Here is a 23924-nt window from a genome sequence, read left to right as displayed (position 1 = left end):
TACATTATTGTGTTGTTATTGTCGTGTTATTGTTGTATAAACAAACTAATTTAGGAAATAGAACCTTCGGGTAGGTTGTAATGAAATTTGAAAATTGATTATGTAGATGTGTAATGTAATGGGTTGTAATGAATATATTACTTTATGAAAAGTCAATAGAAATATTTCAGCGAGATGTAACTAACAGAAAACATGGGGGTCGTGACTCGCAAAATGCATATAAGCAATTAGTAAATACATTAAGCAAGATTCGTGACTCGTAAAATGCATATAAATGGTTGGTAAATACGTTAAGCGGGAGGACTGACGTTCCGATGCGTGTTCCAGGTGTGAATACACCTGTGAACACAAATTGGCTTGTCAAATTACATAGGGGCCCGCGATTACAGGCGGTGTAAAATCTGTAGGGATCATACATCATCTGTCTATATACGTCAAGATACACACGTTGACGTCCATTACTTGTTGACAGGCGTGGGTCACGAATTAAGCGAATACACAACGGGACCAGTATAAATAACCCTCAAAATAGGCAGACGGGACCTCGCTTTCTCTTAGGAATTATTCACGTTATGTTATTTACTTTGACTTTGAAATTATTATAGTACAATTTTGGTGTTAGGGAATAGAGTAAAATAAAAGAAATATTTTAGACATCAGAGACTTGTTTTATCTTCACTAAAGTACATCCGATTACGTGACAGTCGCTATATAAAAAAAAGTCTTAGTATTTAGACTCTTTCGCATTGGAATGTAAGCTATTTTGATTGGGCAATGTCGATATTTCCACGTTCAAGAACCGTCTCGCATTTATTAAAAAGGGAATTGTACAAAAGAAAAAATAATGCAAGGGTACATTTTACGGTTGTGTCTCACATCTCTGAAAAACAACAAATATGTAACAATTTCTAGATACTATATCAGCTGACCTGTATTTTACCGAGTTCCTTAATAAGCTGCCTGGATTTGGGGCCGGGTATTTCGGTCACGATCCTAGGGGTCGCGGGTTCGGGTCCCGTCTGGACATGCCTTGAAGGCGTGGTCGCTAAGCAACCAATACCTGAAAAATAACCGCCGTTCGAGATAAATGAACTGTTGAGAGGTAAGAAGAGAAAATGTGTAAATGGATATACCTTCTTACCTACAAAGTTTACATGAACTCTCCAAACAACTGCAGTCCACTGTAAATTATAAAGATGCGTGCAACTCCAAGTTCAACAGTCTATTTTGCCTTATCCCTAAACTGGCTAAAGTCAGAGATACAAAAGTTGTCTATTGGATTTTTTTTCTCATAGGAACAAGATAATGCCATTTTCTTTTCAAGTAATAATTATGAGACATTTAGTCATTATTCGCAGATACCAAATTAAGACACGTAATCCTCATGTGACCATATTGTCGAGTAACGAGGGGATGTGCATTGTGACTTATGAACTTACGTGTTTCCAGAGTTATTTACTCGTAACAAGGTCTTAGTATCAAGGGATTTACCCAAGAAAGGCCTTGCATCTCGCAATCAAAATATGAGCCAAGCTATGGGAAAACGGGGCTTAATGCATGTGTGTAGTGTCTTTCTGTGTGGATTAGCCTGTGCAGTCCGCACATTACTGGTAATTGCACATGTATAAGGGGTTACATGCGCGTTGATAAGGGGTTTGATAAATATTTATTAGGGGCTTCATACACGTCGATTAAGGATTTAATACACACCTGTTAAGGGTTTAATATGCATTGATTAAGGGTTTAATACAAATTGATAAGGGTTTAATTTCCTTAAATTTATCATATACTTCTGCATGCATTTCCAGTGCACTTAATGTACAATTATAAACAATAATTTATTGATATGGGCATATACTTCTTATTATGAACATTTACTATTTAATTACTTATTCATATAAGCGCATTGTATTTTTGCTCTTAGGGAAACAAGTTTGACCCCTGGGGAATAATCAGCCACTTGTTTTATTGGTTACGTACGAGGGATACTGCAAGTCTAACTTCGCGTTAAACTTCTAATTTATTTGACTGATATGCTTTTTAGATGGTCGCTTTAGCGACCGTCTAATGTGCTTGATGTAAAATTCAGGTCGATACGGCCTGGGTATGATTAGCCCAATTCCCGCTTACACTACGCGCGAAGAAAGAGTTGTATAATTTATGCAAGAGGTTTGAGTTCTCCAATTATGTTTATTCACAAATGGAAACATTATATTAATATCGTGTTAAATGCAATAGTTTCGAATGGTGTTTTATAGAAAAGAATAAAAAAAACAATGATCGTATTGCACGTGTCGCGGAGGAGATTGTTTATGAATGATTAAAATAGTCCACTTTCTGCTGCGTCTGCGTGACGTAGTATTTTCGCTCATCTCATTCATAAATCTGAGGCTGGCGATAAACAAAGGGGAGTTCGGGTGAGAATTACGCACTAGTATAAGGTTACGCTTGTTTATATTCACAGGTCTCAATTAATAACACGTTGACCACGAGTTCAACAATTATTACCGGGATACGATAGACAACATAAAAATGATTCATTATCGCTGAAACTGTTAAAAAACATTTAAATATAACAAGAATATTCTCTAAAAAATGTAGTCTTGCTGTTTTGAAAAAAGGTTTGGAATTTTGGTTTCTAAATAACTTAATTAAAAACAAAAGTTTAATTATAGTGTTTTTTACTTTTAGTCGCATATTTACCGCATTATAATGTGTGTTATGATAGGCAAACCATACATTAGTAAAATTCAATCTGCCTTCGCACAAAGAAGGAATGGGTCAATTAGGTGCTGCGTTTCCTTTGCTTACTTCAGTTAGAGGTCAATTCTTTACGTAAAAGCAATCACAAGGCCCCGGCTTCAGAGGAATTGCGGAGCGTTCTTACATAATTAAAGTCGTAGTCGCATGGTATTTGCGTTTAGCGTCCTATTTGGTCACGTGGTTCTTTTACGCGGGTGTTTTGGCATTCATGATATGAGGCTATTAATAGATGCGCCTGTCGATAAACAAAGGAAAGTTTACGGGCGATAACAACGCAATAGGTTACGCTCTCACATACAACTCAATGACGTAGTACAGGTCGTAAATTGAGAGATTTGGGAAAAAGTTGACGCTTATTTATATTCTCAATTTATAAAACGTTGAACATAAGTTCAACAATAACTTCAGCGATACGATAGACTAAAAAAATCATAATCGCTTAACCCGAATATAACAAATAATTTATAATAATAATACGAATGACCTGTTTCATAACCTCGTTGAAGCTACTACATCGGGTATTTCTGGAAAGCGTTCTTGGTTCTCAACACATAGCGGCGATATTTTGTATTTACGGGTGCTAGCAACGCAATAGTAGAAGCTTAGTAGAAGGGTAAGCTTGTTTATATTCACAGTTCTCAATACATTGACAGTTGGATATGAGTTCATCAATTACTCAGGCATACTATAGGCAACCTCGAAAATGCTTTATAATCGCTAAAACCGAAAACAACTAAATATATTATATTAAATATATTTATAACAATACATGTCTTTTAAAAATGTAGTCGGCGTATACGCCGACTTTGAAATAAAGTTAGCAATTTACTTTTCTAAATAATTGAATACAATTAAACAAAAGTTAAACTATTGTGTTGTGTTTTTCACGTGTAAGCTGCATATTCACCGCATGAAATGTGTGTTAGCATTGTCAAACCACACATAAGTGTGAGTAAATAAAAAATATACTAGGGGAGAGCACTTCATATGTGTCCTCATATGCCTTGTTATGAGTATCTTTCTTCATTATCGAAATATATCGTATGTTTATATTTGATTTAAACGCAGTTTTCTTTCGTCACATTTAAATCACACGTCAATAGCGCCGTCATGCGAAAATGGGTCTTATGCGTTTCGGCAAGCGTTTGTTAAACCCAACATGTGCTCTTGCGCAGTCAGGCCATAGGCGACGCTGTTCGCTTTAAAATCACTCAATATGTTATGTTTCTCCTTACCAGAAGGAGGGATAGCTGAGTGGGCTATTTATATGAAGGGCGCATATGGAATAAGACCCATTTTCGCATGACGAGGGTCATTACAAATCTCATTGCGAATTGAAAATCCCACATTTAAAAACAATGCTTTTTGATACAAAATTGAATTCAAAATAGCAAACTTGTTAATAATGGCAGCCTATCGACGCATTAAGGAATGATTTCCAGACGTGCTGACCAAGTACGGCAAACATTGTGGTATGATAATTAAACGATTTTCTCTTATCGTGACACTATACTATTTCGCTAATGATTGTTTTCTCATCTTGGAGGCGAAATTGAAATTCTGCGAGATGGATTGTAACGCGTAATTGTAACAGGGCCACAATTTGTGTCGTTTGAGCATACAGAGAGTAGTCCGGAATTTCTTACACTGAACAGTGCTACATCCTTTGAATTGAGCACATACGCAGTGATGTAGCAAAAATTCAGAGGTTGTATCTCGAATCAGCTTATTAAATATTCGAAAATATTCATGCGTGTCTGTTGGCGTTATGTTAAAGTCACTAAGATGAAAACTGAAACAGCTTCGCCTAAAAGCGCATTAGTGCTCTATACCTATGTTTATGTTAGCGTTGTTGACACCGTGTGAACTGCTCGGGTAACAAGTAAAGCATAAACAGCAATGTTTATATACTTTTATTCCTCCATATACAAGATACGAAGATTATTGTATATTTTGAATTTGTATATGGTGTCAAAAATCAAAAGTTTTGTACACGGAACTTTCATTATGAATTTATATTCTTGGTGAGATAGTCATTTGATATTAGAAAAAATATTCCTTTAATATGATGGTGACTGCAAATTTTCTTTATATTAAGTTCTCATTACCATTTTCATCATACTTTCTTTGCTTTCAGAACTTCCAAAAAAGCATGCTGTTTTTATTTTGTCTTAGTTATTTCTATGAAATAATAAGGATGATAAAAAGTGCACACAAAACTCGACCCGTGCGCTATGACACACACTTTTTTAAGTTGAATGGCGTGTGTTCATTTCAAACTTGCGATTGATTTTGAAAAATGAATTGCGTGTTAAATTATGCAATAGCGAACATCTTCAGTGACTTCAGCGCTTTGATTAATAATTATGTACGATGCAGTTACCAGCAAACAAAAGACGTCTTTTTATGGTTGTTAAGACGTTGTTCTTCGTCTTTTTAAAGACGTCTTTTGTTTGCTGGGTAGTGTAATTTGAGCATACATTTTTATTGTATAAATTAACTCGCCTTTAAATTGAAACAAGCGCTTATTGTGCTGCACAAAATCGATAACTTAGACTCCAATCGACGACGTTCCGACCTATTCAGTGTTTGAAAAATACAATAACATGCATGTTTATAAGACGAGCTATGCTATAAATAGAAGGTAACGTCACCGCTGTATTACAGTAAAGACCGGTGTTTACACAGCGTATCATCAGCTGTTAGTAAATACCATCAGTTGATTGTGAAAGTTAACCAATGTAACCACTGTGTGTATGTGGATTACAAGTTTAAAGCAATAATGTCACCATCAACCTTGTACAAAACATTCAACTACTCACATGTCTTGTGTTGTGTGTTCACTTTCCTAAAGGATTTTAACAATAATCCTCGCGATGTCATTCTTAATTTGGTTAATGGTATTGTTTATACTGTACTAATCGAGTACACAACAAAATAAATAGCACGTAACACACCGGATCGAGCTGGCAGTGTTCACTGATAGTTTATCTCGTATACAGCATAATACAGTGGCATGTACAGCGAGTGCTATCTGACTTACACGGCAATGAAAATTGTATTGCATGAAAATGCCCATCGCTAGTATTGATTAGACACTGATGGCGCCGTTGATTTTGATCCGCGTTAAATTTCTGGTGTAACATAACGGATAAATACTATGATAACAAGTTAGCCAAGTCAACAACGTCACACCGGTTGTGTATCGGATAAGATAATTAAATCTAGCGATGAAGTGTTCATATAAATTATGAATTCAACCAAAAACCTTCGATTATGAAATCTACCCATTTCATAACAACGAATTATATCCAGGGGCGTAGCTGCTATAAGGCACAGCTGGCCCGGGCCTACATTTTTTTTGAAACATGAAAAAAAAAATGCTTCAAGTTCAACTTCGAAAACGCATTAAAATGTTGGCCCTGAGGAGAGTGAGGTGTAAGAAATCTGCATTTCATATTGACGTAATCCTCAGACCATGGATTCTGGTCGTGACCAAAGGACATATCTTCCAATTATCAACTCAACTTCTTTCTATGTGCATAGATTCTATCTCGCTTCTTTTCATGTAACTTGCTGTTACAAGTTTACATTGATCTACATGTAGATATATTTGTCTCCCTTTCAACACTACAGTAAGTTGTAATCGATTATCGTTAAGAAACATTCCGAATGATGTTTATTACCGCGGACATTTACAATGGAGCACTTGTCACCGTATCCCGATCCATTGACTGAATTGGGGTCGGTTCGGTCCCTTGATGCCGAACAACTTGTATCGATACAACTTTTTTATCATGCAAGCACAGAGTTTTACACAGGGTTTCCGACCCTCCAATATGGATTTCAACCCTTACACTGGATGATGATGATGATGATGATGAAAAACAAAAATTAGTTCTCTGACATTGAGATAAACAGTAAAATAAAAAAAAACAACACATTCCAGTCTTATATTTTCTTATCTTATTATTTGTCTAGATATGCTTTAAATCTCATCACAGGCGTTACGGGATTTTAACATTTTCAGGGAGAGGATTCCCGGACCCCCTGTTTTTATGTATCATATCAAGGCCTACAGCTAAAAAAATGCTAGCTACGCCCCTGATATCTATTATTCATATACGTTTTATTAAATCTTTTGATTGAGTGTTGGGACCACTAGACGCGTATACATTCACACATTAAAGTTGTCGATTGTATTTATATAAATTCTGACTTAAAAAAAAATGCCGACTAGTTTTGTGGAATAGCAAAGTAAGGAAAGATTAATTATATCATTGATCATGAAATTGACCGACACTGTATTTATAATACTTTTAAGTTATATTTTGCGTATATAAACCGTCGCAAATTTGCAGAATGTTGTTCTATCCTTGAACTCCAACAGTCATTAATCCGGTATAATATAATAATTATCATATGGCTCACTTGAAAGATAATTATGAGTGTCGGTCGAGCAAAGTGTTGGGTTTCTAGTGTTGTGTGCAGTGCAAGTTGAAACAGTTTGGATTTAAATGATCGCCCATGGCTATGCGCTGCTCTGTTATTGTGGAAATTGGTCGGAATGCTAATAAAGATAATAAAGATAAGACTCAGGATGGCTTGACAATAACGATTGACAATCTTTTTAGGAAGACTATATATGAACAGCTTGATGAAAAAGTAGGTACATTCTGAAATGTCGCTAACAGAACTAAGAATGTTATACGTTTATATATTAAAGTGGGATAAAAGTAACAGCACAGAACGATGCCATATGTCAATGTGAGCTAAAAATTGTGATCTAACGAAGCCTGGTATATTTCGGCAGGGTATGTCTTACAGTGTTGCTGATGCATATAATTATAGCAAGATATTTAGGTCCAATCCCATCTTAGCCAGCTTTGCCAAAAACAGAAACGCGCAACATATGAAAACACCAAAATATTTTAGGTGATACAAGATAAACTTAAACTGTAACGTTGTAATTGAATGCCTGTCCATTTACGTGCACCAAATTAAAATTAAGTAAACGACGTTTTACCGACCAGTCACCCGTAAAACATGAAGCGGACCGACGCCGATGAATGAGATTTTTTTATGTTTGATGAATGACTGGGAGGTCACCAAAAGGTCGGGAGGTCATCGGTCGTCATAGGCGGATCCAAAAGGGGGCGGACGCGGCGTACCCCCCCCCCCCCCCCCCCCCTAAAATCGCCAAAGTAAAGTTAACTCATTTGATGTTTCATACTTAAGATCTAAATCACCTATTGAAACTCATGTTTCTTCTTTTCGTACACAACATTTCCCACTAATCACAGACAATATCTAAATGTTTTTACTTTAGACTCACTGTCGCCCGTTTTTTAAGTCGAACTATGCGATTCTGATGTATCCCTCTTTTTGCACATTGATTCTCTTTTCGCTGCATTTTAGGTTATAATATACTAAATATACTAAATCTTTTTGAAGTGCATGCTATACTCTCTAAAAACATGAACATCATTTATAAGAAGACACAATTCTCTGTATGGGCACTTGCCATGACTTTATTTTAGAATGTTTCTTTGTGCATGTGGTAGGAAAAACATTGATGTTTAACAGAAATTCACTCTTTTGCTTGAAGGTTAGAGACTACATGAGACTTTGACAGATGGCGGGAAACATTAATCCACTGGTACGGTAAATAAATAAATAAAATATGCAAAACCCGTAAAATCTGTAAGTTCCGGATCGGGACTTGTGAATTTTACGCTAGGCGCCGTAAAAAATGCAAGACCCGCAAAACGAGCGAAAACGTAGAAGACAGTGACAAGCTTTTATCCCAAAGCTGTGGGAAGACGGAAAAACTTTGCTACAGGTATGGATCCGTTCCTCTATAATTTGGTTCTAGAGGTACGGATCCGTACCTCAAGCCAAATCACTAGGGTTCTGCTACAGGTAAGGACCTCCCGTTTTTGTCCCCTGCCGGTGAAACCGGAGGGTACTTATGGTTTGCGCTCCGTGTCTGTCAGTCTGTCAGTCAGTCAGTCCGTCAAACTTTTCTGGAGCCTGCGATAACTTTAAAAGTTCTTCATATTTTTTCATGAAACTTGAAACATGGATAGATGGCAATATGGCGAGTATGCAGGTCATTTCATTTCGTTCCTACGTCAAGAATTATGGTTGCTTTGGTAACAAATATTTTTTTTTTTTTTTACTGACAATGGTGGAGTTTCAACGGTAGGGACAATATTGCTTAGCAATCTCTTGTCACATTTGCCTTTTTACATAGTTAAATTGTTCCACACTTATGTAAGATCAATAACAACAAAGTATTTACCTTAATTTTAAATCAAATGCAATTTATCCGCTTGGCGGGACTCATGTGTTTACATGGTTCAGATCAGCGATAATAAACGAGGAACACCGGTTATCGTATATAGTATAGTATAATCTATTACTGCTACTGTAGTGAAAGCGTTGTCGTCTCACGGATGGGAGAAACTTTAGTTTTTCGGCGTAGCTGTATAAGCCAGCTTTTCACCTTACCTGACCTTTGTAAGTGTCCAATAAAATTCAAATAAAATTTCCCGCGGCTAGATACGAATGAATACACTTCATTTATTCAATTGGCTGATTTTAACATACAACCAGAACATCGGAAACATGGACGTGTCTTTGTAACACTGTCTTACTGCATGAAACAGTTGTATCTCTAATGAAAAGGCTTGATAGATAGAACAGTTTTACACTCAACACTCGACATCAACGCAGTTTGCGCGTGCACCTTTTATTTTCAGAGGATTGCCAGCGCCAGTATCAGGGTCAAATCGCGGCCAGTGAAATAATCGTTATATAATATAGACGCTATCGCGTGAACTAGGTGAAGTGTTTGGGTTATCTGGAAGACTTGTGGTCAGCAGCAATAAATCACTTTCTCGGGTTAACCTTCTCAAAGGGTCAATCTCAGCATGTTATCTCATTAACAGCTACAGACCATTATTGTATTGCTGATAAGGGCTGAAGTCTATCTGACTCAAGAATCTGGCATATACCCTGGACTGTGGAATTTTCTTTAGACCAGAAATATGTTAAATGAAAATATTCAGCGATATAATTATGGTATGTCAATACTAGATTCTTAATGTGTTTTCAACAATATCATGATATATAATATTTTTGATTAATTTAACAAGAATTATTCCACCATATTGACTAATGTATTAAGCATGAGCGCGATGGTTCTCGATAATGTTAATAATCGACAAACCACTAAAACAGGTTTGTTCGAAGAACGCGCGTATGAATATTTAAAATATGTACGGATACTTAGCGTGTGGCCGGTTGACTTAATGTTTTAATTTCACTTCCATTCTCCTTTTGGTTTTCTGTTTTGTATCTATAGGTTTATGACCAGCATTATGTAATAATGTAAAATAAGCCGCGAAAACTCAGCGTAACATCCCGTACTGCGTGTGATGCAGCTAAGAACTGCACAGAAAAAGACATTCGCTATCTTTGATTTCATTCATTGAACTCTTTACCTTTCACCAAATCCAACCACAATCAACGCCGTATATCTTTTTAAAGATATTTCTTGTTTGTATTAATTTCTGATTCTTTAGAACTTCAAGATATTAAAAATTACAAAGGCAAACATTACAAGGTAAGACCTTAAAACTTCGGTCGTGTGCACGTGCATGCTCTTAGCGTGTCAAACTGTGAAAATCTACCGAACTGAAACAATGTCTGTTTTCCACGTGTTAGTTTATGGAAGTTACTTTTTCAAACAATTTAAGCTAAGTGTGAACATTGTAATTGTCTTCATTAGGACCGATAATGTCTTTAAATTGAGTGCAATATGAGTACATACCAGCTTATAGTATTAAACTCCCAGAGTTATTTTCCTATATTTTCGTGCGCAATTGGATTTTCCGTTTGATCCATTTTATGTTGTGTGTAACGGGATCTTCATAAATTGTCGTATGACAAATTATTAAATTCTTATTAATTAATAGCTCTATCCGTCCTTCGATTATCTGTCTTAATATCATATTCCTTAATTTACGAATATTATTTCTACAATTGTTCTAGTTCAGTGAGCGCTAAGCGCTATTACTCTCTGACGCATGATAGACCTAAATAACTTAGTCGACGTAAAACAGCCCATTTTATTCTCTGAAATAATATCAGAACAACTGTTTAATAAATCAAAACAACATAAATATTTATTATCTGTTTATGTATTAAATATTTATATAACATAAACAAATAAATGCATGGTGTGAACTTCAAAATGGAAAATGTGCTTACAAAAATGAGCGGTGCTATGGGAAAACGGGGCTTAACGCAAGTGCGTAAAACTGCTATCAATTTGATATAGATTGTTATCAGAAATAAACTGCACAATTACTTACATAAAATTAAGCGTTTATAAAATAATACAATAACTATTTAAATTTTGTTTATTAAAATTAATTAAAACTATGTTAGTGGGGATTAATTAAATTATTAAATAAGTTAAAAATAAAAATGAGATAATACATTATTTAATGAAATTGCAATTTATCCACAACATAAAGACTGCGTCAAAAAACAATGATTCAGAGTTAACAGTGTTACAACGCGCAGTAGAGCACATGAATGCAAATCCCGGTGCGTTTGTCATGGTGATTTTAAATGAAGATAATGAACTGCGCCGTTTGTTTTATCAGGACGCAAGGACGAGAAAAACATTCGAAGCATATCCCGAATTTGTATGTATTGACGCGACATATAAGGTTAATTTTCTCAGCATGCCCCTATACATTATGCATGTTGAAAATGGACATGGGCAAAGTGAAATTCTTGCTCTGTGGTTAGTAGCGGATGAGACAGAGGGTTTGATCACACAAATGGTCCAATTGACAAATTGTCCAATTGTTTAATATGGAAGGGTATTTAGGTAAAAATTACATCATTCGTGATGAATATTTAAATTATGACTGATGCATATTCTAATATGCTTTATGACAATTCCAACATGCTTGTTGTCTATTCGTTTATACTTGATGATTGCTGCAACATTACATCATTCATGATGAATATTTACATTATGCGTAATGTTTATTCTAACATGCTTCATGACAGTTCCAACATGCGTGTTCTTTATCGGTTATACTTGATGCTTGGTGACTATCCAATGTTTGTGTGTTCATTATTCCTGAAACCAGTCATAATCGGTTTTGCCACTAAGCGTCATTAACAACGGCAGTTAGCAACAGGCAGTAAGCAGAATGCAACTAAGCAGAATGCAAGTTACTAAATTATGACAACAGGTGGCGCGCGTTTATTTTCCGTATGTTGAATAAATTACTTTTCGTGAAAAAAGCGAAAACATCCGAATCATTTTGACTAGTAAAATAAGCTGAATTAGTTCCCTTTGTTATATAATCTCCATTTAACTAAATACGTTTATAATTGCCACGAAGACCAGTAGGCCTACACAATGAATTTACTGCCGTGAATGTTTTTGATATTTGTAAGATGCAATTGGCACTCAAGAAATTATACATGTATTTTATTCAGGACATAACGGGGCTGATGTGTTGGAAGTGTGGCCCATCCCTAGTCGGAATTTTCTCTTAACTTTGGAATTATTATCGTAACACGGCGACGCTTTCATTCAACAGGCGCACGGATAACGGAGCAGTCAAAATTATTAAAACGCTCTGCGGACTAGATTTCACAGTTAAATAAAGCGTCTGACCAAATAATTGACGAAGGCATACATGCGTTTTCAATCTGACATAATGCGTCGCTCATTGTGCATGTATTTATAAAGCGTATGTACTTTCAGTTTCTGTTAGGATGTGAAATCAAAATGTTTAAGAGAGGTTGAAAGACGTCCGCGATTGTTGCGCCAAAATATCAGTCGATTGCAAACTTTTTCGAACCAAGAAAGCAAGAGCCAATAAGTGCAGAATAATTCGTGTTATCGATTTTTTTAAGTTTAAAGTTTATATTAAGGAGAGTTTCAAGGATTAAAGATGTTATGAAACTTCAGTTAATTATGATAGTTTACAGTTTTATTGAATCAATACAGGTGTGCAGCTTCAACAAAAGTAAAGCAGCTGTGATTTTAAGGTATGCATTTTTATAAATCATTTCACCCTATTTCAAGAATGAAATCACCCTATTTTTCAAAATCGATGGGTGAAAACCCTATTTCCCAAATAATTATCTGGGGCATTGAGTACAACTATTGTACTCCTTGTTGAGAAAACAACTACTTCTACTACATGTATTAAAATATCATAAAACATAATTTTCAATCAAGTTGGAAAAAATAAATGAAAAATGTCATATAAACAGGTCTGTCATGAACGTTGATTTCGCTCTTGGTTACCAGAAAAATTCCCACGCACAGATTTCAACCGTCATTGTTTACAATCAATGAAGTGCATAAGTACCCAGTGAGCAAGCCCATATCGGATAGATATCGGAAAATGGTCGGAATATCGGCAGATAGGTCCGACGAAGGGCCGACGTCTGTCCGATGAAAAATCATTACCCCACCAATTGAGTCTTTTATTGAAATTTCCCAAACACTTGGATATAATCAGTTTTGTATGTATTTTAAACAAAATCAGAATTAACATCGGTCCCATATCGGACCGATGTCTCTAAAATGCAGTGAATATATTAATCATTACTATGGTTATCTTATCAGCAAAAAAAGTTTATTTTTACCCATTATAAAACACCATACATTATTTGCGTATCTATATGATTGCTAAAAACAAATTCGATTCAAACAAATCTGAATTTTGAAAGCACAAGTCAAACCAAATGCACGCGGGAAATTCAGTGTTGTCTTGCCTGATATCAAAAACGCTTGATACAAACGTCTAACGACCAGTTGATAACAAGGTGGACGATGAGGATTTGAAGAGAGCGGACGCAAAATTTTGTGCACACATTTTTAACAAGTTTTAGTGTTTTAACGTTGTTTGAAATAGTTTTTAACTAACATATTGTGTTGAGGAACTGTATATTTTCACGTTGCTGTCCGGTTTGAAGCGTCTGAAAGGAGAAAAGACTGTCTTTTCATGGGTTGAGTGTTGAAAAACACGCGCTCCCAATGTCGGCCATCTTGTTTTTTATTTAAATAGTCAGAGTTTTAAGAGGACCAATAATGTTTTAACTTGTTTTTATCCCGTTTTTATGAACATTGATGTCGTGCGAAAAGGTTTTAGGTTTTATTTTTTAACAGATAAAATAATTATGCATGAGTAGCTGTACTTCGGTAACGTGGCATTGAAGGACGGTGGAAGAGAGTGGTTCGTAGTCCAATACAGCGGTCTGAACCTTGAACATTTAACCTTGCATCCCTTATTTTTAAGACATGATCGTAACGGCTTTTAACGTTTTGAAGAAAAACCATAGGAATGTTGCATGATGGTATGTGTACTTCCCTTCATAGAGACAAGTTGAAATAGAAGAACGCCTGCCAGTGTACTGTATATCCTGTGACTTAGACAATTATCAATATTGAAATCGCGTGGCCAGAATACATCATTCTGAACAAACTGTTACCATATTGTCTTTTGTTTATATACTTGTGGTTCTTTGCAGTGTACCGTTGCTTGTGTGCGTACCAGTGTACTGTCAGTTCTGTGACATAAACAATTATCAATTCTCAAATCGCGAGGCCGGATCACATTATTTTGAACGAGCTGGCATTATATTGTTTATATACTTGTGATTCTTTGCAGGCTGTGTTTGCGAACCTTTCATAATAACACTGCTATATGAAAAAGTTCTATAAATTATTAATCAGTGTCAAAGTACAGTTAACATACTAGTAATTATAAAACTTTAACTAGGTCACTTTTGGCTCTACCCATTTATTTGCTACTTATCCGTTCTTTGGTACATAGCACTTTAAAGACACTCAAGATCCAGACAGTCACGATGTAACTGGTGAAAAACACAGGCTCCGAGAGGACCCAAAGGCTGCGAGTCCCCAGGAACATCTACACTCCTACTCAAGACACTAAAACTGAGAAACTAAACTACAAGGTTAACCCCAAAAAGGCCATACAGAAAAAGGTACTTGGTGCAACTATACCGCAGAAGAAGACGGATGTAAGTGACAAGCATGGTACCTTTGTCATAGAAAACCTATCGTCTGCTGCATATGAGGTGCTAAAATCACAAACATTTGAATATTATGCAAATTGCGAGGACAAACAATGTGAAATAAAGAGAAGGGCCTCAACTGCTAAATGGATTGAGTCTGAAATAATTGTAGAAGAGGCTGTTTGTATAAAATTGAAATCATGTGGCAGGCAACTTTTCCGTGTTAATTTCTTCAACACTACAAATAAAATAGATGTAAATGGACATATGTACAAGATTTTTATCACAGATGACTTTCCAAAGATCAGCAAATATTGGAAAAATATGACTTTATAGAACAACTTAATTGTATGATCTATGATGTTTGCTCTGCATTTTTTTGACCAGCAAAATGAAACATGTGCCTCGAAAGTGTCATTACAGATTAAAGAGAAACAACAAATAGCAGATGATAGCCAGATCAGGATTGCTTGCTTTTACAAACATAGGTCAAGAACATTACACATACCTCAGCTGAAATATCATGAGGCACCGGAGGAGGATGTTACTGGTATGATGAATTTGGATGACTCAACTGGGCGTTGTACAGAGGAAGACGATAAAGATTTCCCTTGCACGGTCTGTAGTGAAGGTACAGAAGGAAAGACCAGCATAGAGTGTATGTTATGTTGAAAATGGATCCATAGAGTGTGCCATGAAAAAAGCTTTAACTATGAACATTGTGAAAATGACTATACATGCATATTGTGTAAATGCCTTGATGATGAAGAGCCTGAAATAAGAAACAACCATTCACCTACATATGACAATGCTGATTGTAGCTTACATGTGCTGTTCGATGAAAATGAACATGAAATACATAACAAACTTCAGCAAGTTCTAATCACTGAAGACATATCTGATGAAACAGAAGCTAGATCTGTTAGCCCACACACTGAAGTGAAGATAGTTGATAATATCAATCTGAATACTAGTGCTATAAATCATGACTCTCTTAGGTCAATAACTCCCCATAACCATGACAATTCAAATGATGAAAAGGAATGTCTGAACGCTCAATTTTCTATCCATGTAGTAGATGGTCAGAAAACTGCACTTCCTCTAATCCTTAGACGATCAGAGACCAGATCACACAGTCAAATTCCAGACAGTAAAGATCAACGTAACATAGGTGATGCAGGTGAACAAACCGTAGCAAGTAAGTCTCCACATACACATGAACAAATGAACGTCATTTCTATAAGACCAGAAACTGAACAAATAGAATCCGTCAAGATATCAAAAACTGCAAATAAGAATAACAAGATGTTAAATTCTACCTCCAATGTGAATACTCGAGAAGAAAATGCGATACCAAAAAATCAGAAAACTAAAAAGCAAAACCCAAAATCAGCTCTTGAACAACAACTTGCTGACTGTAAGGCCACGATAGAAATGTTGGAAGCCGAAAATCGTGATTTTCAAAACACAGTGACATTACTAAGATACAATCAGAAAAATGAAAAAGCCGCTACGCAACAGAACCCAATTGAGAATTTAGAAAACGCCGAATTAAAAATGAGTAACTCTGTATTCGAAGAGAAAAATTCAGAAAAAATGTCTAACATTTACTTGAACATAATTCATAGGCTTGACATACAAGAGATAAAAATGAAACATGAATTTGAATGTCAAAACCTGAAATTTTAAATTAAAATATTAGAATTACAGAAAGAATTGGAAGATTCCAAATTTAGAAACAGAATGCATCAGGATCCACGGCCCACCCAAGCAGGAATCCAGATACCAAGTGCACCATATGGACAACAGGTACCTCAGCAATACGGAGTACCCTATACAACGACAGAGGCTTTTCTACCACCGGCATATCAAACACCGTATGAGCTATACAGACCAACCATGCAGTATGGATCGGCAAACAATCAGGTACCACCAATGACGCTTGTACCCCCAACAATACAGAATGCTTGTGTTATGCCACCTTCACCTTATGTGACTACAAGACCTTTAGCACACTATGTTTCTCAGACGCACTTTGGTCCAGTAATAACAGGAACAACAGCACAACTTGGATCACATTTTCAAGGGACCCACACACCAATGATGAGAGCTACGAATCCTCCATGGATGCCAAGAGGTATACATAATATACCCCACCGTCTACATATTGTGCATGGTCCAAACACGCTCACCACATCATTCTTTTCACCAGGTCATCATGTGAATCCTGTACAGACACAAACTCAAACATCTCAGTCATCACAGCTGAATCGAAACATGCATACTGCGTCTTGTAACCAAACAGTGGGAACAGTCAACAATCACAACCCCGCAACAAACCAGCCAAATCCCCAGATAGCAGTTAATGAGAAGACCATACAACACACGCCTGATCATACAAACCTGAGCCCAGATGTAATGGACCGAAATGACGAAGTAGCATCGCCTCATGAAGCAGCATCTCACACATATCAACAGCCTCCGATGGATGATCCAAGTATTATTGAAATAACACCAACACCTCGAGAAGATTACATCCTCAGAACTTAACAGAATCAATCTGTAAATTACTTAGACGATCAAGAAAGCAATCTCAATAATCAAGACGCAATATTTTCTTTTTTAGAGAGAGGCCGCGCCTCAACTCGTATGGAACGGACACAGCATTAAAATTGGGTTCTATTAACATTCAAAATGTGAAAAGTAACCAGGTGTATCTTAAAGAAGTCTTAAAAGATCATGATATTCTGTGCTGCTAAGAGCATTGGCTAATGAACTATGAAAAAGAATAATTGAATGACATTGATCCAGAATTTGAAGTGTTAGCAAAATGTGTTGACGACAAAAATCCTAGATTAGATTACAAATTGATTCGTGGTTATGGTGGAGTCTGTATATTCTGGAGGAAAAGTCTTAACTTTAGTGTAAAGATAAGCAGTCAAGGTAATGACAGGACAATCATAGCTGAAATTGCGACGGAAAATTAACCAATATGCTTGATAAACGTTTACATGCCCTCAACCTAAAAAAAACTCGGACGAAGAATACAAAGAGATACTGATCGAGCTTGAAGAATTTCTTGAAATTTACAAAGACTCTCATGAAGTAATCCTCTGTGGAGATATGAATGCTTTAATGCAACGAGCTACACGGAGAGACCATTTGCTACAGAACTTTATCAAGGAAACACAACTAAAAATGACCGAAAAACAATGTGAAGCTAATACCTGCTTTCATCATAATTGGAAATTCACCTCAAAAATTGATTATTTCTTTGTCCAAGACACAAACGGCTTAAATATTGAAACATCCATGTACACGAAATGAATTGTTTGAATTGTTCTGATCATACGCTAATTACTATTACTCTGAAAACTAATATTACAAGAAATCATAGGAAAACTAAAAAGAGCCACTATACTGCAAAAACAAAATGGGAGAAATGTGATGTTAGCACGTACAGGAAGGAGATAAAGCGTAAAACGAATGATTTCTACAACTTAGGAAAACAGTCTACGGTCAGAGACAAAGTGAAATATGTCATAGACGCCCTACACACAGCTGCCAAACATTCGATACCAAATTATATGAAACTTAAAAGACTGAAAAGGACAGGACGGGGAATATGGAATCCGCAAATAGGGAGATCCTCCAAAGAAGCAAAGATTACGTTTAATAAATGTAAAAATTCTAATAGAACACGTAGTGCTACCAAACTAGAACTAAAACAGAAAAAGAAGCTATTGCGCCAACACCAACGACAGGCATATGCTAGACAAAATATAAGCATGTTAATGATATAATGGAATCAGCTGACTCAAATGACAAACTATTGTATACTCTCATTAATAAACAGAGGTAAACTGTAAATGAGAACATCCAAACCTTAAAAGTAAATGGAACAGAAGTAAATGGAACAGAAAACTTATTAGAAGCTTGGAAATATCACTTTCAGATACTAGCAACCCCAAAAGATAGAGAATTTCAGGAAATGACAAAGTAACACTAGCACTTGAACAGAACAATATTATTGAGAATAGAATCAAGAATGGTCAAGAAACTTTAGAACACACCGACAAATCTGAGGTACAGAAAGCAATCGAATCATTGAATATTGGAAAGGCAGCAGATGAGAATGGAATTTCCAGTGAACACTTAGATACGCCAAAGGTGAATTAACGCCCATACTTGTTGACATTGTGAATGACATTTTCAAAAATCTTGATGTACCAAACCCCATGAATGTGGTATTCTAAACCCAATACATAAAAAGGAAAGGATACATTTCTCACAGATAACTACCCAGGAATCGTCATATCAGATACATTTGCTAAAATTTTAGAAATAATCCTCAAAAACAGACTTGACAAGATATTTTACACTACTCAACACCAGTTACAGAGAGGGTTTACAGAAAAGACATCGTCTATGAATGCAACCTTCATTATCTCCGAGGCTATGGAGCACCATATAAAATTAAACAAGCCTCTATTCCTGAAACGCTGGACGCTCAGAAAGCGTTTGATCGCGTAAATCATGAAATACTTTTTAACAAACTCTACCACATTGGTGTACAGGGTCCATTCTGGTTACTTCTTCGAAACTTATATCGACAATCTACGGTTAAAGTCAAATGGGAAGGTCAATTATCCAATGAATTTGAACTTAAACAAGGAACAAAACAAGGAGCACAACTGTCAACGACGCTATATAAAATCTATCACAACGATCTTTTGAAGTCTGTTAGTCAAAGTGGTGTTGGAGCCTCCATTGGAAATATTAACGTCTCGACTCCAACTTGTGCAGATGATACTGCTCTGCTCGCAAACTCACCACATGAACTGCAAGCTATGTTGGACCTCGTTGAATTCAATACATCTCGTGACCTAGTCAAAATCAACCCGGACAAATCAGAAATTCTTACTGTCAAATATAAAAATACTGTAAAAGCAACTTTGAATGGCCAGGAAATCCCTAATGTGTCAAATGTTAAACATCTTGGTATTGATAGAAATGGAAAAAATACTGTAAACATAGAAGAAAGTTTAAGAACTGCACAGAGAACTATCTATTCTCTATTAGGTCCGGGTCTGCATGCAAGAAGGGGGTTTTCACCTATTGTTGCACACAAGATTTGGAATACCTTCGTAACTCCAAAATTCCTATATGGGATTGAAGGCCAAAACTTTACTCACACAAACCTCCTAAAGCTAGAGCGTTATCAGAAGAAAGTCTAAAAACAAATACAAGGTCTACCAGAACGAACATCAACATCAGCTTTATACACACTCATAGGTTGAAAACCAATTGAACTCCTACTAGTCAAGAATTATTTTGCTCTGTTTATGAATATTGCACGTCTACCGGAATCTGTTGAATATAAAATCCTCAGACGACAGCTGCTCATGGCAGAACAAGATAGTAAAACACTCGCATCAAACGCTAGAAAAATATTGGAAAAATACAACTTACCAACTCCCGAATAGCTTTTAGAGGAGGTTCCAACAAAAGATAAATGGAAGAAAATGTTCAAAAAAGCTTCAAATGACTACTGGTAAAACACTTGGCGACAAGAACTGGCCACCCAATCCACTATGAAGTACTTACAGGTTCAACACCCAGTGGTTGACAATCCACACAACCTGTGGAAGTCCACTCGCCCAAAGCAACATGAAGTACAACGTTCTGAAATTAAAGCTCGGCTAATCACTGGTACCTTCATCCTTCAAACTAATGCTATGAAGTACAACAAGAGCGAAGTGTCAGCAACCTGCAAACTGTGTGGATCAGATGATGAAACAAGGGAACACCTACTGGGGAGCTGCTCGGCTCTTAGCCAAATCAGAGAAGAAAACTTAACACGATTGAAAGAAATCCTATCCGATGACAACATATTCACAACTATCACACAAGATTCTGGTATGCTTATTCAGATTATTCTTGACTGTACCCACTCATCGCTAAAGGATCACGTCATATTGTCACGAGAGCAAGAGACAGACATAGAAAGATGGTCCCAAGCCTACTGCGAAAGACTCGTCACGCACAGAGCTCAAATAATAAGTAGCAAATAATGGGTATCCAAACGGTAAATAATATCCCTTTGAATAATATAACATAATTATAATGTTCCTCTCGCGTTTCGTTTTTCGATACTATGTACTAGACCTGGTTAACTACATTGATGGCCGACCGCGTTTCGTTGTATTTTGTAAATATTAGTCTGGTTACACACAAAAGTTAACGTTGAAAAAGCTGAAAATTATGTGTGAATGAATGGAAAAACCCATTCTCTACAGGGGAGTGCTCCCATGCCAAAGGGAGGAAAATCCACGACAAGACAAGACAAAACCAGGAAGACAAGCGTGTTCCAAACAAAGCTAAATTTCATTTTTTAATTCAAATTAACGCTTCTCTAAGCACCTTGGAAGAAGAATCGGGTAATTATCTGTTTTTATTGTTTGTCAATGTACTGAAAACATGCATGCATATTTTTGTTGACGTCAGTTTTATGTTAATTTAAGCTTGAACCTATGCATGCTTTTCTTGCAACGTACTGTAAACGTTTGTAAACGCAATCTAACGGTTAATGTTTTAACATGAACTATTGTGAATAGGTTTCGCATTTGCAACCATTCCTTGTTCTTTAACGTCAGTTTCAACATGTATTTCTTGTTCAATTCCTTATTCTTTAACATCATTTGCTACATGCATTTCTTGTTCCATTCATTTTTTATAACACCATATTTGTAATTGTTTTACTTGTATGCTTGAATTTTTTTTAGTTTGCAAACCACCTCAAATATTTCAGAAGTCCATTGACCTATTGCCTTGAAACTAAGCCCACTTGTTTATCATCATGACCTCAACCACCAGACAAGAGAAGATAACTCTGTCAGTCATTTGTAGAAATTATGCCCCTTTTTGGACTAAATACTTCTTATACTATCAAGCACTAATAACAGTCCAGCGGGCTGTTTTACTGATAGCTCTTGTTGGCCTGTAAATTAATTTGATTGTTATGGAATTTCTATACATCCAGTTCCATCTGCTCTTGAAAGAGCTATACTTCTTTTTGTTAATACAGGAGCTGTGCGGCGCAATTTTCCGCAACAATCCAATAATGAAACTGAAATTGTGGTGAAGGAGTGGTTAAGGTATGCGAAAGACAGAGATGGTGGCAAAAAGAAACAACAGGAGGATATACAAGATGATAGTGATGATTGATTTTAGTTTCGCCTTCTACAGATCCATCTGTCCGTCCGTCCATTCCTCACAAACTTGTCCAGACAACTCCTCAGATTTCTTCAAAACCACAGGAATGATCAGTACCAGACCTAGTTGTGCATATTGTCAGGATTTTACGGTTCAGTGATTTTTGGTGAAGCTATGGCCTTTTAAAGATTTTATAAATAAGCTATACCATCCTATTGTTTTTGGTTTAGAATATGTGTAAATTGATACAAGTGCCATTTAATTAGCACCAGGAAATCCAATCATATGTCTTGTATACAAGTTTATAGAATTATCAAACTGAATTTATCCTACCAGAATAGCCTACAAGTGCTTTAACACTTTAGTATTTGCAGTAAGATTCTTATGTGGTTCCCTTTAGATTAGTACTTTTTAGGAAATATGTTTGCTAAATGTAATAAAGGAATAAGTTCTCTTCCTATGTCAGTATTGAAATTGCTATATGTTTTTAGCTCACCTGTGACGAAGTGACATGGTGAGCTTATGTGACCGTGTGATGTCCGGCGTCCGTATGTGCGTGTGTGCGTGCGTCCGTCAACAATTTGTTTGTGTAGACAGTAGAGGTCACAGTTTTCATCCAATCTTTATGAAATTTGGTCAAAATGTTTATCTTGATAAAATCTGGCTTGGGATTGTATTTTGGTCATCCGGGGTAAAAAACTAGGTCAAAAACTAGGTCACATAATAGGTCAAATAATAGAAAAACCTTGTGTAGACAATAGAGGTCGCAGTTTTCATCCAATCTTTATGAAATTTGGTAAGAATGTTTATCTTGATGAAATCTGGGTTGGGATTGTATTTGGGTCATCTGAGGTCAAAAACTAGGTAACTAGGTCAAATAATAGAACAACCGTCAACAATTTGTTTGTGAAGACAGTAGAGGTCACAGTTTTCATCCAATCTTTATGAAATTTGGTCAGAATGTTTATCTTGATAAAATCTGGGTTGGGATTGTATTTGGGTCATCTGGTGTCAAAAACTAGTTCACTAGGTCAAAAACTAGGTCACTAGGTCAAAAACTAGGTCACTAGGTCAAATAATAGAAAAAACCTTGTATAGACAATAGAGGTCACAGTTTTCATCCAATCTTTATGAAATTTTGTCAGAATGTTTATCTTGATGAAATCTGGGTTGGAATTGTATTTGGGTCATCTGGGGTCAAAAACTAGGTCACTAGGTCAAATAATAGAAAAACCTTGTGTAGACAATAGATCTCCCCTACACAAACCCAAGTTGATTTGCCCCTGCTGGAAACCCCCCACCCCACCACCCTTGCCTACACTTCCAAACTCCTTCTTTTGACCCCCCAGGGTGGCAACTTGTTTTTTACCTATCAATAAGTGCATATAATATTGTACATTCTGTACATAATCTGCTTTTATGTATAAACATTGTTTGTTTTGTCTATTTTTTAACTGTAAAGTACATTGTTTTACCTTTGATTTTTATGTGGCCCTAAAGAGGTAACCGTTTGGAGACACGCAAGTTATTACCTTTAAATATATAAATATTATCATTAAATTTCTTTTAAATATTGTCTTAACGCCACTCTGGGGGGACGTCCTTCCTTCATAGCCCAATCCTCTATAAGTTCCATGCAGACAGGGTCTTAGGTCGGAGCATCATGGCTATATTCCCTGTCTGCAAGTGTTCAACATTGTGTCACACTTACAAATACATGCTAATTTTAATACTAAATATAATTTAGAACTATATTGCATTACCAATTTCAATTGTTTGTTATAATGCTATATAATTGCATGTTTACATGCAAATCCCCTTCTTTTTTCTTATGAGAGCTATTTAAACAGGCTCTACCT

General features: G+C 36.1%; 1 protein-coding gene and 1 long non-coding RNA gene across 6 annotated transcripts in view; one reads left to right on the top strand and one right to left on the bottom strand.

Annotated features, from left to right (window-relative positions):
- The window catches only part of LOC127868123 (4-aminobutyrate aminotransferase, mitochondrial-like), a 96800-nt gene extending 90835 nt beyond the window's left edge, over positions 1-5965 (bottom strand). For 2 of the 5 annotated variants that reach the window (XM_052409741.1, XM_052409740.1), the window contains exons 1-2: positions 5586-5959; positions 930-1060 (exon numbers count right to left, since the gene is read on the bottom strand). In XM_052409741.1, the coding sequence (XP_052265701.1) occupies positions 930-1060; positions 5586-5646 (192 nt within the window). In that variant the 5' untranslated portion in view covers positions 5647-5959. Of the gene's footprint in view, positions 1-929; positions 1061-5585 lie in introns of all 5 variants that reach the window. The other 3 variants (XM_052409743.1, XM_052409742.1, XM_052409739.1) reach the window with 3 other exon arrangements.
- A 2403-nt stretch (positions 5966-8368) lies between these two features.
- Positions 8369-22792, top strand: LOC127870367 (uncharacterized). The gene is made up of 2 exons (XR_008044779.1): positions 8369-8422; positions 21938-22792. It is a non-coding gene; the product is annotated as an uncharacterized LOC127870367 (long non-coding RNA).
- Positions 22793-23924: the final 1132 nt, after the last annotated feature.

The sequence above is a fragment of the Dreissena polymorpha genome, chromosome 2 (assembly GCF_020536995.1).
Source record: "Dreissena polymorpha isolate Duluth1 chromosome 2, UMN_Dpol_1.0, whole genome shotgun sequence".
In the NCBI taxonomy this organism is placed as follows: Eukaryota; Metazoa; Mollusca; class Bivalvia; order Myida; family Dreissenidae; genus Dreissena; species Dreissena polymorpha.
This window is presented reverse-complemented; position numbering and strand designations above follow the sequence as displayed.